General features: G+C 41.4%; 1 protein-coding gene across 1 annotated transcript; it reads right to left on the bottom strand.

Moving 5' to 3' along the window:
* Positions 1-2,493: 2,493 nt before the first annotated feature.
* Positions 2,494-9,996, bottom strand: trib2 (tribbles pseudokinase 2). Its single transcript, XM_008398297.1, has 3 exons — positions 8,659-9,996; positions 6,913-7,205; positions 2,494-4,904 (listed from the first exon to the last, which is right to left on the bottom strand). The coding sequence occupies exons 1-3, from the start codon at positions 8,926-8,928 to the stop codon at positions 4,433-4,435; spliced, it is 1,035 nt and encodes a 344-aa protein (XP_008396519.1). The 5' UTR covers positions 8,929-9,996; the 3' UTR covers positions 2,494-4,432.
* Positions 9,997-26,778: the final 16,782 nt, after the last annotated feature.

Here is a 26,778-nt window from a genome sequence, read left to right as displayed (position 1 = left end):
CCTTCAAACTTACAAGCAGAACTTACAGTTTGCAAAGTTATTCGTGTATCTTGACCTTTTTTTTAAATTTTTTTTTTTACATTTTGTCACACTGAAACCTCTATCGTCAGTGTATTTTATTAGATTAGATTTATAATTAGAGCAACATGAAATAGTGGAAGGAAATAGATAAAAAGCTTTCACTTTCTTTCTTTTTTTAATCCCTACCAGCTTTGGAAATCTAGAAAGTGATTTTTTTTGGGGGGAGAGGGCTACTTTTCAGGTGTCACTACAGATGTGGTGGCAACACGAGTCTGAACTTTGACTGTCCTTCTAATACATCGCATGCTGTGATATAAACAATCCCACTGCAGCTCTGTTTGCAGTCATCATCTTGCTGGAAGGTGAACCTCCGTTTTCCATCTCAAACCTTTCATAGCATCTAACTTTTGTAGCATTTTTCCCTTCATTTAGATCCCTTTGTTTTATCAGTTCTGCCTGCTGAAATAAATTCATTTTGAAAATAATTTCAGTTCTGAATGATTGGAGTAATAAATTGTCACATCCTATAGTCAAATAATACTTGTGTATCATGGTTGATCTAAATAATTAGCTTCGTATATTCATATCTTATTGCCATTCATCTTTGCAGTGATGTATTTCAGACCATAGTGGACGTGTTCTTTTCCAAAACTTGATTTGCTTTATTATTAGCATCTAATAATCTGTTTTTCTTTCACCCTGAACAAGCAGCTGACTGAGGTAAAATTCAGTGCTTTAATGGTGCCACTAGAGGTCAGACTAGTATATCTAATATCTCACATCTGTGTAGGAACCTGGCAGTCAGCTACACTCTGATTTGATAGATCTTTACACGTTTTACACGGTTCTGTTTAGATGTTGACATAACGCAGAATGCACATCACAGTAATCTGTGAGCTAGAGAAAATACCGCAGAGGGATTTGTGTGAAAATCACAACAAAGACAGCGCAAAAAAAAAAGCACAGCAAGGCTTTGTTTTGGTTATGATTATTTTATGTTTAAAAAAAAAATCAGGATGGAGAGTTAACCCTAAGCATTACTGCCTTGAAAAAACGCCTTAGAGCATTTTTTGTGCCGTCATTATGCTGAAGGAATGCTTCTCCTTTGAACGGACAGAAAATCTGATTCAAATTTCACACACTAGATGTACATGGTTCAAAAACTGAGGCTGTAACTAAAGCCAAATATGGTTATCATATGTCTTGATTCAGGGGCAGCAACATAGTAAGATAAACAAACTCTTTCAGAATTGTAAAATAATTGGAAAAAAAAAAGTATGTATTCTTCCCATCTTGTGCAAAAACTCAATAGATTCCTGTTCATGACACAATTAAAATGTTAAAAACACAGGGGAAAGGTAAATCTCTTTGTCAGGGAAAGATTAAAAGACCAAAGAGATTTGTAATGCTGCTGCTTTGTGACGCAGAGGGCTGCAGGGGTCTGTCATGACGGAGCCACTGGAAAAACATCAGCTTCAAGAGCCTTTGCCAGCTATACGTGTGCAGTTGTTTAGAAAGAGTGGAGCTGACAGAGCGGCCCCTCACTCATTTGGGATTCTGTCAAGTTCTCCCAACAAGCGATTGCAATCTCATTAAGAAGCAAGAGGTGCTTTTGTTGGGGAAGACTGCCAAGCTGCACTTGAATTTAAATATCTGATAAGACCAGATTGTCGACTGATCAGTGGAAAACATGGTCTGATCTCTTATGATTGGATATTTTCTGGGTTTGCACACAAGAAATGCAAGGCTCCTAATGTCAGAATTGTGACCCGAGAAGTCAAGAGTCACTGAAAAGTCGTGAGTTTACCGTTTGACAAAGTGAAAGCTGCAGTAAAATGCACATATTTGCGCCTGTGAAACCACTTGTGCTTGCTGTAGTGTAAAAACTTGATTTGTTAGAATGTCCCTTTAGCGGTGAAGGCACAAGCGAGAAAACCACCGTCATCGATGGACAGACTAATAGCTAATAACTAGCACCACAAAATTAATCCCACTGGTTTTCTTCTTTGCCAATACATGCACAGCTCTGGTGTAACAAATCTAACCACTATAAAACAAGCCAAACACACCATTTGTGAACATTATGGCAGATGAGAAATGTTTGGAAGACTAAAGCATTTGGGTTCTGTTGTGGTCTGCAAGATGACAAGAACTGAAGGCAAAATATTGCCTCATGTTCCGCTAAGGCAATATTTATGTGAACTATTGCCTTAGAAGCACGTTGAAGCTTGTTTTGGGGATGTTTCATTTAAACTTGATAAAGTTCCACAAAAACATAAGGGAAAAACATATTTTTATGAGATATGCTTTGAAGCAAGTCTGCTGTTACAGAAAAGTCTGTCAAATAGCTCTATAAAGTCTTCTACATCTTAAAACGGACATATTTCAGAAACGGTTAACGTTTTTGTTCGCAAGGAGCCTTCCAGATTAAAAACCGTTTTGTGTTCCACAAAAAAAAAAACAATAGTCAAATATCATTTCACAATTTATTTACTGAATAAATTTGGACAAAACACCAGAATCTGTTACAATACAATCTGAACATCTGAGGCAGATATCCCACCATGCACAACCCCACCCGCCAAGGAACAAAACAGGAAAAATAAAAAAAAGGAAAAAAAAACAAACATTAGCACCAAATCAGCACCAACTTAAATAAAAAGGTAGCTCAGTCTACAGAAACAATGAAAGTTATAGCCGTATTTTAAACTGAAAAGTGACTCAATTGAGTGTTTTTTTTTTCCTGTTAGAAATAGCTTTTCTTGAAAAGAAAGGAAAACAAAACAACAAAAGCATCCTCCAAACCCCAACCCACCCGTAACCCCTCGCTAGGCAGGCTATAGCATTCATGGAGCACATGCCACTGACTAGGTTAAAAAACACAAATTCAAGTAACATTGAGATACGACGAAACATGTCCACTGCTACCCGATCTGAGCATGATCCTTTCACAGAACCTACACAGGCAGTAGGAAAAAACTAACATGAGGTCATGGAGTGATTATGGAATAGCAATACCACTACTGAATATCCCATATCAAGGTTGTTTTGTTTTTTTTGTGTGTTTTTTTTTAAATTCCTCCAAAAGAAATGAGGGAGAGACTGGGTGGCATGGCCTGTTGGGGGTACAGGAATACTGGCATAGATGGCGTTTTGATTTTTTTTTTCTTCTAAAACTTCAGACAGACGCGTTTTTTCACACCTGTCTTGTGTCAAAATATTGCCTACATCATACATGGAACAAAAAAAAGAAAGAGAAAAAAAGGAATCTCTTGGTAAAGAAATACCCTGCTATTTAGTTTTTAAATATATATTTATATTCATTTATATATATTTTTATAGCTGTTACAATTTAAATAAACGTCATCGCTTCTACAACTGAAATTTAAATAATAATAAAAAAAAAGTTAGCTAATTTCAAGAAGGTGGAAGTGTCCATTAACCTAACGCACCAAGTGCTTTATGCCATGTTGGGATGATCACACAGAAAATGGATGAAAAAGGGTTTAAGGAAAAATACTAAAGCAGCAGGGAGCAGATTAGAATAGCTTAAGAGACAAAAAAAAAAAGCGATAAATGACGGTGTACAGAAAATGAAAGCATGGTAGAAGCTTAAGAGACGTGACTGAAAGAAAAAAAGGCCACCAAGGAATTTAGTGACTGTCAGAATTGTCAGCATTGAGATACAAAGAAAAAAACAAACAAAACAAAAACTGAGGTCAGACATTTTTTTATGCAATGATGACAAAGATGCTCTGTTTCCCAGTGGTCCCAAGTCAGTTGTATTGGCTTAGCAACAGAATGTGGGGTTGCCCTTTCCAACTTTGGGTCTGCGGCGCTGCTCCGTTACTGGCCGCAGCCATGACGACGCAAAAAAAAAAAGCTAAATTTGTAAGAAAACAAAATGTGGTGCTGCAGTTCGTTTAGTATGGTTGTCCTTGGTTTACCGTCTTCATATGTCCCTTCATGCGCTTAATAGTGTCAAAAAATAAATAAAAAAAATTGGTGAATGCATCAACTTCGTATGAGCACCACATTAAACCAAAACACAAAAGAAAAACAAACAAAAAAGAATAAAATAAAATTGCTACATTGTTTGCAACTTGCATGTCTGGCAGCAAAATCCCCAAACAGGGGAGAGCGCGTCGCCAGGTGGTGTATAGATGCCATTTGTCATGCCAGGCTCAAGGTTTTCCATGAAGTGGTGGAAAAGGAAAACACGATGGAAACACCTTTATTATGAGTGACAAATTCATCTATTTATCTCTACACTACTGTTCTTTTTTTTTTTTTTGTGGGGTTGTTTTTGGGGAGGCGGGGAGGGCAAGGAGGTGGAGCTCTGCTGATACCGTGGCGAGCCGACCCCGTGGCGGCGTTCTCCGTTTTGTGCTTCTCCGTCGGTGGTGGCGGTTCAGCTAAAGAGCTCCAGCTCCTCCTCCATGTTCACCTCAGGCACCATTTGCTCCTGCTCCCTCTCCCCTCTGCCGTGCGCCTGGAACCCCCCCAGCACTCCGGAGGAGGCGAACCACGGGTGCTCCAGGATCTCCCGGGAGGTGAGGCGCTCCGCCGGCTCCCGGCGCAGTATGGAGCGGATCAGGCACTTGGCCTTCGGCGTCAGCGTCTCGGGGATGTTGAAGTGGCCCCGGCGGATTTTGCTGAACAGCGAGCCAGGCTCGACGTCGTGGAAAGGGTAGCGCCCCACGAGGATGGTGTAGAGCATGACGCCCAGGCTCCAGACGTCGGCCGCCTTGCCCGAGTAGCTGCCGTTGGCGTTGAGGATCTCTGGGCTGACGTAGGCCGGGCAGCCGTGTTTGTCTGACAGCGAGTCGTCAAGACCAGCAAGGATGTAAGAGTCCTCGAGGCTCTCCAGTTTAACAAGGTTTCTGGAACCAAAGGAGAGGCAAAAAACACACACAATGAGTCTTCGACTTATAAGGGATCAGCAGCTAGAAGGCTAGAAAATAAGCCGAGACACTTTCACACGAAAAAGTATCAGTTTTATATCAAAGCAACTGAATTAAAAAAAAAAAAAAAAAAAAAGGGGAAACCAAGGAAGGGATAAAAAAAATTTAATAAAAAAAGTGTGCAAAAACATTTAACCAGAGCATAATAATATTAATAATCCCATTATTATGCTGCACAGCACAGCTTTCAAATATGGATATTTGCTCTGTTTTCCTGAGCCGTCTGGACACCCATTCCTCCTCGGTGATATTTAGAAGCATGCTTAATTGAATTGCTCCTTGCTCATTTTGGGAACAGGAATAATTATTACCGCGCTTTCAAAAGGCTTAAATGCACAATAAGAGAGATTAAAACCACATTATTCACTGGAACATATTTGAGCCTAATCACACGTGGAGCCTGGAGCGACGCAGCGCTGCCCCTCACCCAACCTGTGGTTTCAGACGGCACGCCGTTCGGCTGAACTGAAGCTGCGGCGCGTCTCACTTGCCTCCGACAAAAACTTTTTTGTGGGCAACATTCTTAGTCAGGGTTTGTATGGAAATTAAGTCTCATGGTGGCAGGTTCTACTCAAACTTACATCATCTTACAACTTGTGTTTAGGTCCGTCGCAATAAATCAATTAATTGCATGTCAAATTAAAACAAACTCAATATTTTCCATTTGCGAGATTGATCGTTTTCGCTTCTCTCTCTACCTACCAAAGCAGCTTTGGTCTCAACTAGCCCCCCTTTATTTCTTTGGAAGGATCATTTTGTTTACATAGACGTCATAATTGATTTATTGTTTTATGTATTTTGGATATTTAAAACATCTTCCAGTACTGGTTTCAAATGTTCATCATTGAGAATGCATTCTTGCATTATTGTGCCGTTACCATTATACTACTCAAATGGTTTCAAAACAACAATATTACTGTTTATTGCAATAACTTCAGGGACAATTTATGGCTCAGTGAGGTTTGATGACGTGTGAGAGCTACTTGTGTTTACTGTGTGGAGCGCCGAAAAATTAAAGAGTAGTATAATCTGAGTAACACTCCTATACTACAATTCATTTGAGATTTTTTATTTTTTAAGTATTGTTTACATCTTTGTAACAAAACAAGAACAGGTTTGCGAGTCGGTCAATATATATATATATATATATATCGGAGGTAAAAACCGCTCACCACCAACCACTTTAAATGGGATGCATGCCTCCGTCCTGGACCACCGGAGGTCACTGGACCTGCACTAAGTATGTGAAGCAGCTCAACTTCTAGTTTCCACAGTACGTGCCAAATAAATGACACCTCACACTCAGACGGCAACAAGCAGAGCGGCTAAAAAGCAATAACCTAAAAGCCGAGGAAGTGCGAAGCATCAACTTGGGAGTTGTCGCTTGTACTTCCATTCATTAGAAAAAACATGAAAAGATTAAAGTAAATCTTGCTCTGGGGCTGCAGCAGCAACAGATGCCACGTTTTGCAGTTAGCGACTGCTGCCAGCAGGTGTCAGGCTCTGTACTCCAAGTGCGAGTGTCAGGTTCAGCGTATTACTACAGTAGTCTGGAGACTCGATTCGATTGATCTGCCATCCAAAATGCGCGTCCCGGCAGCTTATCAGACCGTGCTGTTCCATCCAGCGCTGGAGCTGGCCTTCCAGTTTGGCTAATGATTGCCCGCTCGCTCACTCGCTTGCATGCATTTCATCTATTTATACACAGTGCGTGAGACATTTCCACCAATAAAAACCACACGCTTAGAAAGAACTGGGGCAGATGTGTTCAGGAGAACCATGCCACTCTTGTTCTGACTCAGCTCCCACCAATCGCTGTTTGAGCCAAGATGTGACATAACACTGTATTCTCAGCATGTGAAGCAGACAGAGAGCGAGAGAGAAAGAAGTCGCGGCGCTTACATGGCCGAGGTCTGCCGAGGCTTACCTGTCCTCGTTCTTGAAGACGAACTTCCTCAGCTTGAGGTCACGGAGGACCAGTCCGTTGTCATGGCAATGTGCCACGGCCGAGGCTATCTGATAGAAGAGCCGGGCGGCCTCGTCTTCCCGCAGCTTCTTGCAGGTGCGGACGAAGGAGTGCATGTCGCCGTGGCTCCTGTCGAAGAACACGTAGGCTCGCGTCTCGCCGAGCAAAATCTCCAGGATCTGGTTGATGTGCTCATGCTGGCCCAGGGCGAAGTAGGCCGCCAGTGACTCCTGGTACCGGCCGATGTCGAAAACCTGCAAACGCAACAGGAAAGTTTGTTTGTGTCAGCAGAGATTCGTTCTAACTTAAAAAAAAAAAAAAAAAAAAAAAAAAAAAAAAAAAAAAAAACACAGCAAAAAAGGGGGGGGGGGGAACCTAACTTGCTTCGTTTTCTTTTTGCTAAAAGTAAGGGCAGAACAAAGCATCACAATAGTGCACGGTATTATCCTGCAGCCTGAGGTTGCAGTGTCTTGTTTGTTTCCATAGCAACCCCCAATTGACTTTCAGCACAACCAGTTCAGGTGAGAAGGCTCCTCTGCTCGCAACTCAATACAAAGCGCACCCCGCGGGTCTTACGACGGTACCCGGCCTTCGAGTTCGACAAAAAAAAACTCCCCCAAAAAAACAGAAAAACAAAATAAAACAAAAACACGATCAATCCTGGAAGTGAGGAGGGGGGATTGATTGCTGCCGTATCGAAGTCGGCACCAAGCGGAGCAGGACAAACAGCTGTTACCTCATAACCAATGCCAAAGGTCACTCATTTCTCATGGCAGAGAAAACATTATCACAAGTCAGAAGGGGCAGGTTGCTGTATGCGTCATGCTTTATGGGTCCAAGGGTGGACATTGCCATTGTTTCTATTAATCATCCCAGACGAGGACAGCTCAGGAGATAAATGCTGCACAGGGACAAGAGCTGCTGTTATATGTAATCAGTAATATGCAACAGTCGATATGTGCCATAGACGAGCTGAAGAACTGTGTAATTTAATAGTCACAAAGAAGGGAGAGAGAGGGGGCGGGGGGTCACCGGATGGCGCAAACAGGGGTCAGGGAACAAAAAGTTCATTAAACCTGCAAAAAGAGATCAGGAAAACTCGTCCGGCTCCATTTTTTGTGTGCGTCGATTGATTGGTGCATCTCTGCCTTCAAGGGCGGTATATTCCTCCAAACTCATCAGCTCATTAAACATTCACTTCCCCTGAGAATTTTGTGCAGCACATGGTAACACTCGCATGCCAAACATTCATTCGGAGGTATACTGATTACAGCATTGTGCTGTGAAAGGGAGAAGCCACGGGTAAGCCAGAATGGCACTAACAGGAGTGTGTGTGTATGCGTGTGTGTGTACGTGGTTACTCACTCCTTTGTCAACGTTACATCATGCAATCCAAACCACACAGCTCACTCCATTCACTTTTTCCACCAGGCTGGGCTGCCAGCTTTCTATTTACAACGCAAGCAATAATTTAAAAAAAAAAAAAAAAAAAAAAAAAAAGTTGAGGTGGCAGGTTTTGATGCAACATGCATCCTGCAACACAAATCTGCATTTTTTTTTTTTTTTGTGCGTGCTCGATAATCTCAGCACCGGAAGCAATTGCAATGTTTAACAGACGACTTTTTGAATGAAGTGCGTAGAAAAAAAAAAAATGTAGGTCGATTATTTGGGGGGGGTGGGGGGAACGTGAAGATCTGTGCTGCTCACCTTACATATGAGCTCGTCGCCACTGTGCAGGTGGGCGGCTCTGAAAACGTGGTCTCCCTCCAGCGGCTCCAACAAAAGGTAGTCCCCGATGCGGGAGATGCAGTGCGAGGAGTCCGGGGTCTCCGGCGGGCTGGGGGAACCGAGGTTCGGGCTGAAACTCTGGTTCGACTCTGTAGTCCTTAGGCAAGACAATTCTTCAAAATCGTGCGATTTGTGTCGCGATCTCCCATAACGTGAAATGTTGATTGGATTTGACCTCTGTATGTTCATGAGGAATAAGTGCGAAATCTCCACACACGCGCACAAAAAAAAATATATGAAGTTTTCTCCTTGTTCTCCTCTTCCTCGGTTAGTGCACCTCTAGCTTGCACGATACTTTAAATTATGTCCCGTATATATGTATGGATAATATATTTAAAAAAAAAAGATCCAAAACTAATGTGAATTTAAAGTACCGTGCTTTGGTTTTGTGTCAACAGGCAAGAAACTAAACTCGAAAAGGGTTTAATTTGTCCACAGCTCATCTGCTCCCCTTTGTCATACATTCATGGAATGAAGTCTGTGTTAAATACCTGACTGTAAGGCCAAAGCTCTCTGAAAGCCTTCAACAACGAGGTGGTTTCATTAACGTCGATGCAAGACAAAAAGCTGCAACAAAGGCTACCAAAAGTTAGCTTTTAAAAATGAATGAAGGCTGCCAAGTCAACGGTCCGCTAGCTTATCTCGCCGGTGAAATGCTGAGACGTTTCGTAAAACGGAAACAATATATTTTTACGCGGCTTGCAGTCGCATTTAAGGAATGCACAAGCCAAACAAATTAAGCAAGTTTCTGAGCTAATAATAGCTGCTGAAATTAGTCAGGGCTTTGCTAGCAGGTGCAGAGCTAACTAGTTAGCTTGATGGGCTAACGAGTACCAGGTCAGTGCACGGCCTTGTTCCCCGGGATCACATCCATGCACGGTGATTGTCATAAGGAGAGAGCCCCATCCGGAGAGACTGCTGGAGCTCTTTGTGTTGCTCGGGTCGGCGCTCTCTATCCTCCGCTTGAACTTATCCAGTAGAAAAAAATGTGCCGTCTGTCGCCTGTGAATGCCGCTGCAAAGCTTGTGGAAGGAAGGAAGGGACGGCCGACTTTCCCAGGCCAATCCCTTGATTCAGCAGGACATCCTCTCTCCCGTGGTACCGCTGTGCTTCTTACGTGGCCGGGAATCTAGTTCATTCAGTGCAGAGCGAAGCTGCACACACTGCGCCTGTACATAGAGAAAGAGAGAGAGAGAGAGCTGCGTTCCTGCCCAGCGCGAAGGAGGGGGGAGAGGAAGGGAAGCTTTGAATGCACACGCACGCGCGCGTACACTCACATATACACGAGCTACCTAACCCGCCTCCAACGTCACGCTCACAACGAAATCCTATTGGCTTTCAGCCTGCAGTGAGGTCATGTGAGAGCCGTGTACCGTGGCTACACCCCCAGGAATCTAAATGCAGCGTTGGTGGAACAGAGTATAGCTACTGTACATGCTGCGCTACAAATGTGTTTCCCCCTGAAATGTCACTCAAGCAGAAGTGGGGAGGGAATCCTCCCCTTCCTCAGAACAGCACCACACACACCATGGCAACATTTACAATGCCTTTGTACTTTAACCCGAGAAAAATAAGGAATATTTATCCAGTTGTGTGTAATTCATAGAAGAAAAAAAAATATTGTGAAGTGAAACTGGATGTTAGTTTCTCATGATCCAAATGATTCCTATAATCCAGCTGGATAAGTATTCTTACATGTCAAAAGTATCCCACAGAGCAAAACATTAAAACATATGGAAATATACTGCTCAAAAAAATAAAGGGAACACTGGAAGAAACACTGATTGACCCGACGAGGGTCCCCGTTGTCAATCAGTGTTGCTTCCTAAGTGGACAGTTTGATTTCACAGAAGTTTGATTTACTTGGAGTTATATTGTGTTGTTTAAGTGTTCCCTTTATTTTTTTGAGCAGTATATAATTTTTAACTGTATTTTAAATTTAGGATTATTAAAAAAATGGATACATATTTTGTTGGCTGCCTTATCAATGACATTTCAGCAGACAATGAACAGGGGTAAATAATTCAATAAATATGATATTTTCCATTTACATAGAACTAATTAATTCCGTACAGACTATATCTATTTTAAGTGTTTTTTATTTCTTTTTGTTTTAGTTTGAGAAACTCCAACAGACGGCAAAATCCATCTGGTGCCTGTCTGGTGCTTACAGATGGATGGATGTTTCCCCAAACATGATGCTGACCCTTTGTTTACCCTCAAAATAAAAATCCTTGATCTGTATTTCAGCCATGCTGTGGACTGAAAGATCACTCACAAAACGTAATTTTTCCTAAGACAGCATTAACATCTGGCAAAGAACAGAATATTGGAGGTTCATTATTCCCTGGCTTGCTCATCCTAGATTACCACAGGGTATGACAGGAGGGTTGTGCAATTCAGCATAGGAATTCAGGGCGGCCAGAGGAATGACTGCAGCTGGATCCTGAGACACTGACAGAAGTGTTTGATTTAACCCGTATTCGTGTGCTTGCACTCATGCACTGGTCTCTGCCTTCATCTCTCTCTTTCTCTCTCTGCCCAGATAAACCCCCGCAGCATGGAAATGCATAATTTTTCTCTCTTTTTTTTTTTTTTTTTTTTTTTTTTACATAGAAGCCTCTCATCTCTAAACAGTGGCTCACAGTTGCTGAATGTGGCTGCACCCACAAGCTCTTCAAGTGTATGTGCATGCATGTTCCGAGATACAATCTCAGTGAGCCACCCACTTTGTTCTTTGTTACAATGCTGGAACAACTCTCTTTACTTTTACAGTAGCTTCACTCTCACTTCACAAATTCTGCAGAGAAGAAGAATGGATGGGAACGCGGTTCTCAGCCGTGGAAATGTTACAGCCTAGCATGGAACAAGCTGGATCCTCATTTAGCATGGTGTGTGTCTGTCTGATGCAGCTGATGAACATCTGCATTTGGCCATGGCTACGACCCAAAATAAGGATTCTGCTAAGCCTAAACCGCAGCTGTGCACAATTTGAAAATAATAATCCCTAAAGGTTCCTTCTTGTGCTCATTCTGTGATTCTCTGGTTGTGACAAAGACCAGCACTGCAGAATATCCATCAAGTCTCTAGACACACCAAAACACTGCCTGTTAAACTCTGTGTGCCACTGGAACAGGATTCCTCTTCAAAGAAAGGTCAACTTGGACGGGTAGTCTCCCCGATTCCCTCATCCGTGTTACTCAAACATTGTAGGAAAACTGCTCAGAGGTCAATATCTGTTTTGTTTCCAAGTACAGCTTCATCTTGCTGTTTGCAATCAACAACAACAACAAAAAGAAACTACCTCAGATGAGAGTCAGTTGACTCCAATTTTACATTCAGCCAGTGGCCAATTTCCCTGCTGTTACATAGCAACGCAGCTTTCCCGCCCTCCCTCCCTCCCTGATATCAGCCAGAATCATTTAGTGCTGTCACAGCCGATCCCTTTAGGTAACTTCCAACGAGAAAAAGTAAGTCGTACAAGAGAAACCAGGATGTAGAGGCAGAGGGGAATAACATTCAGTGAGGGAATACAGTGTGAGAAAGGCAGTTGGGCAAAAGATAGGAGAAAAAAAGAGGTAAAGACGATACCAGAGAATAATAAAGAAAGACTTTTGTGGAAAATGAGGAACAATGAGAGCAATGTTTGCAGGGGGGGATAAAAGAGAAATCTTGTGGAACAATGATGAAACCAAACATCTTTGTTGGAGTGAACGGCTTTAGACCAAACCCTGGAACAAGGCAAACAAAGCGCACAGCATTCAACGACTGCACGAGCGATCACGTCAAAAAACATCAGAGGTTTTTGGCATTTGTTTGTTTCAGAATTCCCAAAGAAGTGTCGATATACTTGTTGCTCAACAATTGCTGTAAGAGAAAAGGTGGGTTGCTCGCAGCTGCGAGGCTTACTCAATGCGCCGCTAATGAAAGCGTTCTCGCTGAAGACCGAACGCATTCCATGACTCTTTGTGATGCGACACATTTAGTCTATTAACGGGCGTTCAGGTGAGGAGTGATAAAACGTCCCGCATTTTATGAAACACCAAAGGAAAAACACTTTGATGCTCATTCCAGCTCATCTCAGATAAGACTGTGCCAAATAGGCTTCCAGACCTTCTAAAAGTATTCCTGCTGCTACTTCAACCTTTTCGTGTTGTCTCATGTTATACCAACAAAGTTTGTTTTTTTTAATTATTATTATTTTCATTTGTTTTATGTGAAAAAAAAACACACACAAAAAGTGATGCATAATTGTTAAGGGAAAGGAAAAGGACACTCATCCATCCATTTTCCTGCACCCTTGTCCCTGAGTGGGGTCGGGAGAGCAACTTAGAGGTTGGTGTAGGAGAAAGTTAGAGAGCGAACAGCAAATAAAATAAAGTCATTGACAAATAAAACCAGGCTCAACAAAATCTTCTTGTAAGCATGGTAGTGGTACCATCATGCTGTGACTATGTTATTTTATGTAGGAACAGAGAAACTGGTTAGCACTGGTGACAAGATAGACGGTGCCAAATAGAAGACAAACATTGTAAAGGCCACCAAAGACTTGAGACCGAGATGGAAGTTCACATTCAAGCAAGACAGCGAAGCTAAATGTTCAGTCAGATCTACAGATATTCATGGGTTAAGCTCCAGTCGAACTTCTGATCTAAAACAAGCTGAAAATCCACAACAGTTTCCTGAAAACAACCTGCCCAACTGAACTGAGGAACCTGCCCTCCTTTTGCTGAGGAATGGGCAAAACATTTTAAGATATTTCGCAAAGGACATTTGCCAAAGGAATGTATAATCCTTCAAACCCAGTGAAGACATACCCCAAAAGACTCGTGGCTGTAAAACATATCCTGTCAGCAGCAACAGTAAAACCCAAGGGGACCCTTGAGTGGGTTAAACAAACAATGCCACTTCCACTGACCTTCGCTTAACCCGCCACCCTCATTCAAAACAGTAAATCTGCTGCCCTCATCAGACAAAGTGAAATAAATATGTCCTGTTGTGATAAATTCAGGATGTGCATGCGCCCGCAAAGCAGCTCACAGCGGCTACACATTTCCATTCTCCACCCGGAGGCTTGCAGGAAGTGTTAGCGGCTTGTTTGTGTGTGAGGTCATGAAGGCTTCAGCTTGGAGAGGAAGGATCTTGGCTCGAGTTGGAGACGGCATTGGCGTCACTGGTTTGGATCGCTTGCTCGGTGAAGTCAGACAGCTGAGTGAGGGATTGTGGCAGCCCCCGTCACCGGACAGGGTGACTCACCTGCTCAGAAGCAGAGAGGTTAATAATAGTCGTGTATTATGGCTGTTGAAGTGAAATCACACAACATTAGCCGCTTTGCAGAGGGCCTACAGCAAAGAAAAGCTGCATTGCTGCGTTCTTTGTTTCCTTTGCGAGATGAGTCTGTAGGATTAGATCCGATAGTTTGACTGGGTGTTGAACTTTTAAACACGTCACTAGCAAGCTGAAGGATCTTAAAAGTACAAGAAATGATCAACAGTAATCACTAAAGCGTTGCAGATACTTTGTAGCATTACTATCTCTGCAACTGTAACTACAGAATCTTTAATGGTTACAATGTAACATTATACAGTCATAGCTTTTACTCATGTATCTTTAATGCTGCTTTAGACTATTGTAGCACCAAACTTCAGTCACGGTTCAATAAATAATTTAAGCATTTAATAATGCAGTCACTGCCTTTAACATATGTGTGGAAAAGATTTCCCACCTAATGCATATCTGCAGCTGAAGGTGTTTTGTTTGTTGTTGTTGTTGTTGTTTTTAGCATATTTCCATGTACTTTTTCTTCCCAGAATTTTTCAAGTTAGAAATGGATCTTTCTGACTTTTAATGTGTTTGTGTAAATTGATTTAGCCCCTGATTCATACAGCAGTAAAACTTCTGGGTTTGGATTTGGCAAAAGTATGATTTCAAACAGAATGTATCTACACTTCATCAATCTTAGATCTGGCAGCGCACTTTTGATTAAGAAAAAAAAAAAAAAAGGACTTCATTCTCTGGTCTACCAAAGAAATGCAGTGCTATGCTGTGAGAGGAACAGTGGCCTGATGTTAACCACATGTTCTCCCCAGCTTTTATGGCAGTGTTTCCAGTTTATGCTGATGTTTCTGCAAACCTTGGCAGCCTGGAAGTAATCTTTTTGGATTATTTTGTCACCACATAGATGCTCAATCTGCAAATATGTGGTGGAAAAGTACAAATACACATTAGGGGATTCGGTTTTAGCAGAGGCGTTGGGAGTGCGGACAATGAATTCTGTGTTCGGTTAAATTGGGCCATTGATAAAAAAGCAAGAGTGAACAAAACTTAAGCTTGATACAACACAATTTTTGACATAGTAAATAACAATAACATTCACAGTTTCCTTATTGGATTAACAAAGTGTTTCTAAATTGATATAAATTGAATTGAAATGCAATTCCACGTTTTGTTTTTTAACAATATCACAATGGCACACTTTTTAAAACTTCTAACAATCAGCATAAATGAATTTATCTGATGAAATCTCCCTACTTCAACACAGAAACATACAAGACAAACAACCCAGAGACCCAGAGGAAGACCCAGAACTCCCTAGAACGCTTGTGTCACACTCAAGGCCCAGGGGCCAAACATGGCCCCCTGTAGATCTTTATGTGTCTCTCTACACCCAATTACATCAATATGCTGCTCCAGTTTTTCCACAAATATTCTAAATTCACACAAAATCAACAAATCTCCACATATTTTTTTCTGATTTTACTGAACATTTTCTCAAAATTGGTCAAAAACATTGATTTCGTCACTGACTGCTGCCTCGGCCTTATTGGATGTCAAGTCGTAGTTCCCAATTGATACAGCGATCAATTAAAAACCACATTTAGCCTCATACATTCTTTTATATTACAGAGCAAATTTAGAAATTCCTTACAAACACTTCTAAATTGCCACCACAAAAATCTGTTATTTTGATTGCAAAACACAAACCAACACAAAAACAATCACAAAATCTTGGAGGAACAGCTAAATTTGTTGATATTTTAACGGCTGAATTGGTTTTATCAATAAATTCTGGCACAACCGGCCCTTTAAGAACATTCAGATTTTTGATATGGCCCCAGATGAAAATATGAATCTATCGCTCAGCTGGCCTGGGAACCCTTCGGGTCAGAAAACTGCAGCAAAGGGTGGCATCCTGGAATCACCAAGTCTCCATGACAACCATTTTATGCAACCTGCATGTCAAATAGTAGGTTGTGAGGTGAGTCAGCTCTTTTCTGTCCTACTGTCACAAATATAAACATGTAGATTTCATCTGGAATATTGAGATTTTTGAAAAATGATGAATATGTGAAATGACACCTCAAACCCATCACTGGATATCATGGAGAATCTGGGATGCTGTGGATCTGTTTCTCTTCCCAAGCTTCTAAAACGTTGTAGGAAAGAATAACTTCTGTTGCATTGGGAAAAAGTGGGCTGGGTGGGTTTTCATAATGGAATAAATAAAGTCAAAATAAAGTTAGGATTATTCACATTACGAGCTGAATTAGTTTTATCTTTCTTTCTTTCTCCGCGTCTTTTCAAGGGATATAATCCCTTTTCCGGGGTAAAGTAAAGCAGTGACATTAAGAAGCAGTTAACAAAGCAAAAACTAGATTTTTAACAGCTGGATAAGTATACAGTCTCAGACCACAGAGGGCCCAAGAGGCTCCAAACCGAATGTGTGGCAAATGGTTTGTGGCGTTGTGGATAATTGCAAGAATTACTGCAGATAAATAGGTCTATCTGCTCATCAATTTGGGGATTGAAGGTCATTTCCAAGCAGTCCATCACCTCCACAGAAAGAGATTTTTTTTTTAATGTGGAAAATGTTTGCGATAGTTGCCAGACTTTTAAAGTATGGACATAGCAGCATGTTCACCCTAAGGTCAGACCATGAGAGGCTCTTAGATGAAGTTCTCGTGGTTTATGCTGAAAACAGTTATAAAAACATGTTCCATAGATTATATGTGACAACTGAATGAGTACAGAACGTCTTTCCTGGGGAAAAGCATAAATTAAAAAAAATTTTAAAAACTGAACAAACTTTAGGACTGGTAAAGCAATCTGAGTGCAAAGATGCGGCTAAAGTAGAGACGCAAATCAGAGCGTTCCGGTCATGCGGGGTTGTGGAGGAATGTTACTTTGATCTTTTATGCTCTGGTTGTTACCGGGCAGATTTAAGTTAAAAACTCGACACAGACAAATTATGTCGGTGCTCGCTGATGAACGGAGCTCCAAAAGTAGAAGCGTTCATTCTTCTTTAAACATCGTCTACCTTTCTACACGCTTTTTGCCTGGTTTTCTCGCTGAATGTGCCAGTCTCAGTCTGATTAAACAGCGAGCCTCTGCGAACGTTAATTTTCAGGTTTTGCTTCAGTTTTTTAGTTGGGTTTAGACCTGAACTTTGACTAGACCAATCTAACACACGGATGTGCTTACAATTGTCATTATTGCTATTACTATTACTATTATTATTATTATTATTACCCATGGACTTTCTCGTCTTGTTATGAGTCAGTTTGTAGCCATTTCATTTGACATTAGCACAGTATATTGAACATGCACATGAATATTATAACATGGTTTTAATTACAATTCTTTTGATAATTATTGAGTCGGTAAGTAGTATATCTTATTAAATTGAGGTAGCATTTAAGTGTCTCTTAAATGTTCACTTCTTCTTAGTCCTTTTCAAACAGAAAATTAGTGGCAAGCAAATTATTTTGTCCTTAGTTATATGCACGTTTTCTCCGCCTATTTTTCTTCCTTTTAAAAACATGTTTGAAATATATATATATTTTTTTTAAAAAGCACAAGACATTTTTAGAAATATTCAAATATGCATGCTGTAGATTCACACTGAATGTCTTTTCATTATATTTCACCAGGGAGCTCAATACTTATTTAATCTGTACCGCCCTTTTAGCATGTAATGCACTGTCAACACATTCGCGCCATTCTGTCTTACACACACCTCTTATTAGTGGCAACACGCAAGACAAACGAAACGATTTTCATCTCCAGGCTGTTTCTGCAGAAACAAAAGCCTGAATGAAGCAGAAAGACTGTAACTGAAAGACTTTCGCAGATGAAATACGGTGTCTGTGCAGGTGGCTTTTGTGCCTGATGCCTCTGCTTTTCTTTCCCACCGAGGGGACATTCGTTCCCGTTACAGAGTCGCTCGAAAACGAGTCTGTTCAGCGCCTTCGCTATACCTTTCATGACGAGAGATGACAAGACGAGGACATGCTGTCCCGGTCTGGCCTCCGCGCGAGAACGCACACGCAAGTTCATACACACTCTCGTACATCACTGCAATTCATGCAACATTCAAGCTGCTGCCATGGCAACCCGTCTCTGTCTTCAAGAGAATATCACACACACAGGACCCCACCAGCAATAAACACAAACGCGCGCGTGCACGCGGAGTAAATTACACTTAAGGCACCCCCATGCTCTAATCTCCAGGGAAAAGAACACTTTGTGCCAAAAAGGTACATTTCATGCCTCCTTAGAAAGAAAAAAAAAAAGTATGATTCACTTCACTATTACAAAACCACGCATCACGGTGCAGTCACGCGACTCTATCCGTGCATGATTATTGTCGGATTACTGCCACTTCAATCTTCTGAAGTGAATTACAGCTTCTTTATGCCATCCTCATTTCATACATTTTTCCCCCCTATGTTTTCGCCCGATTGGATGGAACAAATGTTAAACTGTGAAACATAAAAGCGAAACCTGTAGAAATGAAATCTTTGTAAAAAAAAAAAAAAAAAAAAGGTTATTCTTGTTCATTAACGAACAATAATGGCAGCGGTACACTCAGCTGAGCTAACGCCACTGTACAGAACAATCGGTCCTGCGGCACAGCAGACGCAAACTCGAAGAGAAGTCTGTGACAGAGGCAGGGAAGTGAAGGGAAAGTTGACCAAACGCTCTCTGAGCCCTTCTTTTGGTTCAACATCCTGTTGGTCTGAGAAAAATTTCAATATGACGTGGCATGGCGATGAAGTCTAAGAAACAAGGTTTTACTCTAAACAGTGGTTAGCAATGAAAAAACGAGCCGGAGTGAGACCTTCATGATTGTAGCGTGCTGTATTGTAATCTACAACGCAAAAATAAATAAAAACCAGTCGAGCTAAATTGACATTTTGGGTGTGTCCCCGAGTTGCTTTTTGACTTTTAGTCTTGTGTTCTTCTATGTTGACGCTTAGCCAGCTTTTATTTTATTATTATTTACTTGTCTCACGTTCTTCTTGACTTAGTTTCCACAAAGTTTCAGCCCCACCTCCAGTCATTTTACACTGCTGCAACACATTCAGCTAATTGGACTCCCTTGTTCATTGTTCCAATAATCAGGATTTGTACCCTTTGTTCTCTTCAACTGTTTGCTTAGAAAAGTGGCCTTCTTTCGGTCCTCTCTCTACTTCCTTGTCAGGCCTTAAAAAAACAAAACCAAAATGGCTGCTCAGACAACCCTAACTTCGACCTTTCACCAGACCGACAAAGTCTGCTTTCAGTTAGTTCACCAGCGTGTCATTATGTTGTTTTTTTCTTTTCTTTTTTTTTTTACAATAAGAGGTTGTAAATGGGTGTTTTAGGAGGAGCAATTGTGTGTATCATATCTTTGAGATATCATCTTTGACTCTATCTTTCATGTTTTTTCTTCCTCAGAGGAGGGCAGCCCCTCGAGTGCCACACCTCCACAAGTAGAGCACAGATGAAGAGATAGGAGCCGAGGATGGGAACAGCTCATCAGACGGTTTCTCAGCGCGGCGCTTTAGGGTCGCCTTTTTTTTTTTTTTTTTTCTCCTGCTGACTGGAGCTATGTTTTCGTGCTGACCTCACAGGTGTGTGTCTGGTTGTGTGTTTACTGCTGCGTACAGTCAAATACATGCAACCCCTTCGGATTAAGAGACGTGGCGCGTTCACGCGACGACTGAAAAGCACAACGCAAAGATGTGTTCCCCATCCCGCTGAGCCGTCCGTCTCGAGATGAACGTTCCATTTTCATTTGATAACAGTTTCCTCCTCACATCTCGTTACGCTTCCCGTGCGCACGCTCTCCAAAAAAGAAGAAGAAGAAGAAAAAGGAATCACACGCACGTGCAGATGCAAATAATACTAGCGTGATGCAATTATTGCAGCCTTGGCAAATTCTATCCACTTCCTGCTGGGATGTGACCTGCAAAAGAGCGCCTCATAACACGAATAGGAACAATTTCGACAATGCAAGCTGTTACTTCTCTTAGTCTCTTGGAAATATAGAATAAAATATATATTTTTAATGGGAACTTAGACATGGCAGAGTGAAAGAATCAAAGAAGCTCTCCTTCACAGTGTACTCGTGGTACTCAGCACTAGGTTACATTCATCAAATTTTAACAAGGTTTTAAAAAGTTTTTTTAGAGTCATTCTGCCGTTTTCCAAAGTTTTCAGGGTTTTTTTTTATGAGGTGCCAGAGGAAGTCCCAGCCTTTCTCTCCAGCTGCATGAAGAATGGATGCTGTGCTGCCCTTCTTCTATAAATACCACTTGTGAGTATAAATAGAATCCACAATTAGCAAATCCCCAATGCCAGAAAATTCGACAGGGCCAGCCCTAGCCACGTTGGCACCTTGGGCAACGTTTTATACTTGGCACACCCCCATCATTCCACCATTTTACGTACACGTACAGGCATCGCAACCAAAAAAGAATTAAGGCAAAGTTAGTTATAAACTGGGTGTATATACTTGATTTAATGTGGTCTGCTTCAGTTTGAAACTGGTTACCTTGAAATATTTTTCTTCCTGTATCTGTGCAACAATCACAAAACCTTTGGTTCAACTTTACCCTTCAAAATAAAGGTCACAGACTACAACAGCTGCAGTGAATAATTTGCTACATTCGCAGCAGTAAGTATGACTGTTGATTTTCTGTTTGAATTAGATTATGTGTACATTTTGTTTTGAATTTTGCACAAATATATAGGTAAGCTGCTGTGATTTCGCAAAAGGTTATTGAGAAATCAACGGCAACCTTTGTCTTTCCACCTCCAAACTTCAGTGGGGATTTTCTGCACCAAAAACTCACCATAATTTCTGATTTATTTTTAATTGGATGCCAATTTAAAAAAAATAAAATAAAAAAGTCATTAACTTCAAACCTCTGGGTGTCATTTTAAAGCTAAGTTGCTTTTGGAAAAATAACAAGAGTGCCCAAGAGCAACGCTTCTTCTTGGCAATAATAACCGATAAAAGGCATCACAGCAGGAGCTGCGACTCCAAGAGGTACGCCGCTGCTGCTGCTGCTGCTGCTGCAACAGATGACAATTAAAACGATCGTGTTCCTCAGAAACATAATTAGAGCAATGAAAGGCCGGGGCATTTTAAGGTGCCGTTTTAAAAAGCCACAAAGGCTTCCATACGGAGATGAGCACATTTTGTACCTAATGGCATCACATTCTCCTGGAAAAACGACCCCTACGGCTCAGGTCGGGTTGGGGCTCTTTATCCGACACGGCACGGCGACGGCACAAATCGTCCGCCTGTTGCAGATGTTCCTCTGCAAAATCGACTGCAGGGGAAGCGGTTTGAGCCGGCGCGCCGTTGTCGCCCTGCAGTGTGCGCCGCTACATCACAGCGAATAAGAACAGGTGGCTTTCGACAAGCTGAACAATATGTCGAGGTGACCCCCTGTGACTCCAGCTGTAATAACTGCCAAGGAAATGACAGAGCGAACAAAAAAGGCAATCTCCTGGGACGGCAGTAACATCTTAGTCTGGAAGCGCGTTACACGAACGTTTTGGAGAGGGATGAGAATTGTAAATATCCTGCAACTGTTAATTGGAGGTTGTTGGTGCAAGAAGGTGATTTCTTTTGTAGCAGCTAAACCTGATCAAAGGTAATAGACATAATGGAAGCTATTTTTTTTTCTTTCATTTCAGCTGCTTTATTCTGAATAAAGGGACATGATTCAGTTGGAAATGGGCCTTTGGCAGTCACTGATAGAAATGCTAGAAGTTTACATGCACTTTTTGAATAAATGCCATACAAATTTGGAGCTTTTATTCATTTGTTGGAATTCTTCATTTTCCCAGGTTGGAATAGTGATAAAACTTACAACTTAAATGATATCTAAAAAAAAAAAAAAAGAATAAAGTGAGTTTATTGTAGATTTTCTCTCATGTACTCAAAGTCAAAACAATGCATAACAGAGTTAGATTTTTACACACGTAGACCCTGACCATCATTTTGGCATATGTCTTGTAGCAAGTTCCAGTTCCAGTGACTGCTGGAGCGAGTTCCAAACTGAAACAAAAAAAAGTACATTTAAGGCTGAGAATGTGAGATTTTACGTGTCATACAACGTGGGAATAATTTGCGTTTATCTGGTGTTTGGAGATTTAAATGTTTGTTTTAATCTCCAAATGGCAGGAAATGATAAGATCTTGTCTCTTCTACCTGTTCCTTTCAAACAGGTAGTGTAAAAAATTGCACGGCAATTGGGCATAAAATTTAGTTTAAATTTTTTCTTGTCTTTGCTTTTTGTCTGAAATACATATCTAAATAAAAGTTGAGGAATTTTGAGGTAGTTGTCATTATTTCATCTGCTGTGCATAAATACACCAGAACTACTAGCAGTGGCACAGATCCTCACCATGATGCTGCTGCCACCACCATGCTTGACAATTGGCCCAGTGTTCACAAGTTTGAAGGCCTCAGCTTTACTCCAAAAAGTCTTAACCGTTATCATAACTATTTGACATTATTTTTGTTCCCACAGAACATAAAGCTCTTTTTCCAGAAGTTCTATTGTTTGACAGAGTGAGATATAAAACCAGAAGTGGGTAGCAACTTGTCGCATTTACCCGGTTACATTTACTTGAGTGATGTTTGGGAAAGAATTACTTTTTTATAGTACTGTTTACTCTCACTTGAGTGTAAAAAGTGAGATATGACAATATTTTGAAGCATCGTCACCCTTATTTGAGTAAAATCTTTAGATCCCCTACCCATATTGTTTTCTTTAATGAAGTTATTTTGAAATTATGTAAGTTATCTATACATTTACACATTAAGTTATATTTTTTTCCCCCATTTTAGTCTTTAAAATACCAGAATGTCGTAACTTTACATGTTTGTCTGATGAAATTTAAAAAATCTTAAAATCAGATGTTACTCAGTACTTGAGTTTTTTTTTTTTTTTTACAACTACCGTACTTTTTAACTCGAACCGTTTCTTGGACAGCCACTTTTTTACTTCTACTCGAGTAAAAATATGCTGCTGAAGTAGTGCTACTCTTGACTTGAGCTCAAACTTTTGTGTACCGTACCCGCCCCTTTGCATAAAACTGGCTTCACTGTGGAAAAGGCAGCAACTAATAAAAAATTAAGCTTAGTTTTATTTTCACAACCCTCTTTTCTTTTTTTTTTTAAACTGTAAAGAAACCTCAGCTCAACTTCAGTGTGTTAAAAAAATAATGATAATAAAAACATTAAAAAAAAACACTCACAGGCTCAGTCTGAGCTCTGTCTCTGTTACACTGAATGTGACTGGAGACTCCAGGGGGATGAACGGCTGCTGCTGCCTGCTTCTCTCTCACATGGCCTCCTGCCAGAGCTTTAATTTAAGCTCCAGGCCTTCTACTGGGACAGCGCAAGAGTAGAGGAAGCCTACCCCAGGCAAAAAAAAAAAAAAAAAAAGAAGTGCAGCGTTTAGGGGGAGCGAGCGGGTGGGATGCCGGGCCCAGTTCCCCTGTGAGGAATTGATGGCTGTTAAGCTCATCAATGGGGATGAGTCATCTGAGGCAGTCAGCCGCTTCATTCCTCCTGGCTTGCCTGCCTGAAGTGGAGGAAAGTCAAAATGTTCTGTTTTTACCCTCTCTCTCTCTCTTTCTCTCTAGCTTATTAGAAAGCCAGTCATCCACCACTGTGGCACAACAAAGAGCGGATTACAGTTTGCATTTGCCTCTTTGCTGCTGCTGGATGGTTGTGTTCATGTGTGTTTTTTTAAACCTCTTAATGAAGAATTTCCACATCCCTCAGCTCGCCAAAAAGGTCAGGCGCTCACAGGCAGACAGCAGTAGGCCGATAGCGGTTGACTGAACATGCATCTGATTCCATTTGGGCCGGTTTCAGTTTCAAGTCCTCCCACCTTCCTGTCTCATAATCACTCCCACAGCCTCTGTTTTTTTTTTTTTTCTCATATCAATTTGGGTCCTAACTAACTAACTAACTTAACGCTTCAGACTGACAACCGGCAATCGCGACGCCTTGACAATTTTAAACTTTGGTCTCGGGGCGGATGTTTTTGGCGTCCACATAATTTTCCGTGATTGCTCAAAACGGCCAGCTGCGACGCGAGCTCCACAAGCAGCTCCATCCCACCCGCAGAATGCACCAGCTTTTTTTTTTTTTCTGGCCTCCACAAACTGCTGTATGCATGGGTGGCGACTGCTCTGTAAATGCTATCTTTAAGTTCTTGTGGCGAGCGCATTACCATGACTGCTAGTTGGCTGCCAAAAGTCGTGTTGATAGCACTGGAGACGAAGCAGAGCGTGACAAGGAAGCACAATGCATTCATTTTCATCAAGGCGTCCTGCTTATCAAGCCACTGTTACCACAAACACATCTCAGTGCTGCGACAGGTCATTATGCCCTCTGCGTACATGCTCATCTGTGTGTGTGTGTGTGTGTGTGTGTGTGTGTGTGTTTGTAAAATCTTGTTGGTGCAACAGGAATGTTAAAAGCCCCCATTATCTCTCTGGAAATTGTGTGATTGCTAACCAGAGTCATGTTGACATGTCAACCCTACTATGTTTACAATCTGCAGAGACGGAGCTTCTTGCACTGAGTTGGCAAGTACGTGATCTGAGATGTGAAAGGTGACAACAGGAGCAATCTGTAAAGATGCCAAATAAGCAAGAAATAAAAATACAAATATTTAAAACGGTCCCCTCTGTGCTGCTATTTACAGCCGAACGGGCCGCTTGTAGGTGCATGCGGGGCTGTTGCATGTATGCATGCATGTACAGTAGAGATTACAGACTGAGTGTGAGTTTGCCTCCATTGCTCACACATTTAGGCATAGAAGTGAACACACAGGAAGCCCCCGTTGTGACTCACCGCCACAATAATTTAGGTTCCGAATAGCAAAGGACTGCTCATGACTCACAGTTTCCATTGTAAGTCCCGCTCTCTGAGAGCAGCTTTATATACATATGTGTGTGTGTATGTGCGTGTGTGTGTGTGTGTGTGTGCGTGCACAGGTGTGTGATAATGTATTTGCGTGTACTGTTGCTTTAAAACTGAGCTTGCACGCACCGAGGCTTTAACAGTGAAGGAAGGTCACAGCCCGGTGCTTTCTCTCGGTTTCCCATTTTTGGCTAGTCTGTCTGTCTGTCTGGCATGCTTTATTTTTGTGCAAGCTTAAAATGTATTCATGTGATCAACTAAAATAAAGAAGTGAACATGCGTTAAGCAGAAACAAACGGGGGGTTTCTGTTACGAATACCAATCTGAAAAGTGCAACTCGCACCGCAGTATTCAGGATTGCGTTCGTTGAGAATTTTTTACCGCTTTAGTTTTTCGTTTTTTTTTAAACGCCATCCCGAGCTCTGGACTTCTCGCCGAGGATTGCTCAATCCACCATAAAAAAATAAAATTGAGAGCATGGCACCAGAAAGACACGGCTTACACCAAAAAAAACTGACAGGTCAGGGAAGAAGAGCATTTATTCAGAGAAGCGGAGAAGGGATTGGTAGAAACACCGGAGGAGCCGTAGAGATCCACAATTTATGGAGAAGAGTCTGCAGATGGGGCAACTGTTGAAATCTGGCATTTATAGAAGAATGGCAAAGAGAAAACCATTAAAAAAAGTTAAGTAAGATAATAAGGTGGCCTATTTAAAGTTCTCAACAAGTCATTTAGGTCACACAACAAAAAAGGAAGAAATCCCTTTGATCAGATGAGACCAAATGATTTGGAGGAAAGCTGACGCTGCATGTCACCATCAATGGACCATTGCCATGGTAACACATGGCAACAATGAGCTCCTTCAACAGAGACAAGAAAGACTGTTATAAGTGACTGGAAGATGAATAAAATCCTGGAAGGAAAACTGTCAGAAGGTCCAAAAGACTTGAAATTGGCACAAAGCTTCACACTATGAAATCCCTAAACATTCAGCACAACATCAGCTACAAAAACAAAAACGAGCATGTTTATCTGGTGAAGTAGCCAAGTCAAATAACGGAGAATCTGTCCTGATACTTAAAGACAGACAGACGATTAATGCTGTATCATCTATCTCATCTGAAAATGCTGACGCTATTTTTCAAAAGCTATACTTTCATGCCATTTCATGTAATCAAATTCTCACGAATAACATAGAAGTGTTTGGTTGTAACGTGACAAACAATGTTTTCTTCTTTTTTAAAAAAAAAAAATTGCCGTAGATAATTTTGCAAAGCTCTGTAGGCCCTAGGAAAGAAATGTGTAACGGCTACTGAAACAGTGGAGAATATTGTCTCTCCAGCTTGGCATGTCTTCGTTTTTTTTTTTTTACTTCTATAATTAGACTCATCATGTGGCACGTTGCAACTATCTCAGCATTAGGTGAGTTCTCTTCTCGGCTGTGCCTGCACAACAAGCAACATCAAAGTGCAGCCGGGTCTCAGCTTTAGAGTTCTTGGCTGAGACTTCAAACGTAGCATCACTGTAACTTTGCTGTACTGTGGATGAAAAGCACAGGATGTTTTGGGTCCCACCCACCCCCCTCTATTTCTAATATTTGTGGAAAACCACTGAAATCAAGACTTTGATATGAAGCTGGAAGCCAAAAATCAGGGGCATTCATCATAACTCTGAAAAACATAGGACTCAAAACATGTCTAATCTGACGATTTCACGCGCTCTGTGGCCTCTGTGATTCATTCCCAGGGTTGCGTGTTTCTTCGCAACTTTTGAACTGTTCAGCAATTTTGCGCAACCGTGTGGGAAATAAAGGAACT

The sequence above is a fragment of the Poecilia reticulata genome, linkage group LG21, assembly GCF_000633615.1.
Source record: "Poecilia reticulata strain Guanapo linkage group LG21, Guppy_female_1.0+MT, whole genome shotgun sequence".
Lineage (NCBI taxonomy): Eukaryota > Metazoa > Chordata > Actinopteri > Cyprinodontiformes > Poeciliidae > Poecilia > Poecilia reticulata.
The sequence above is the reverse complement of the archived record's forward strand: the minus strand, read 5'-3'. Positions and strand labels throughout refer to the sequence as shown.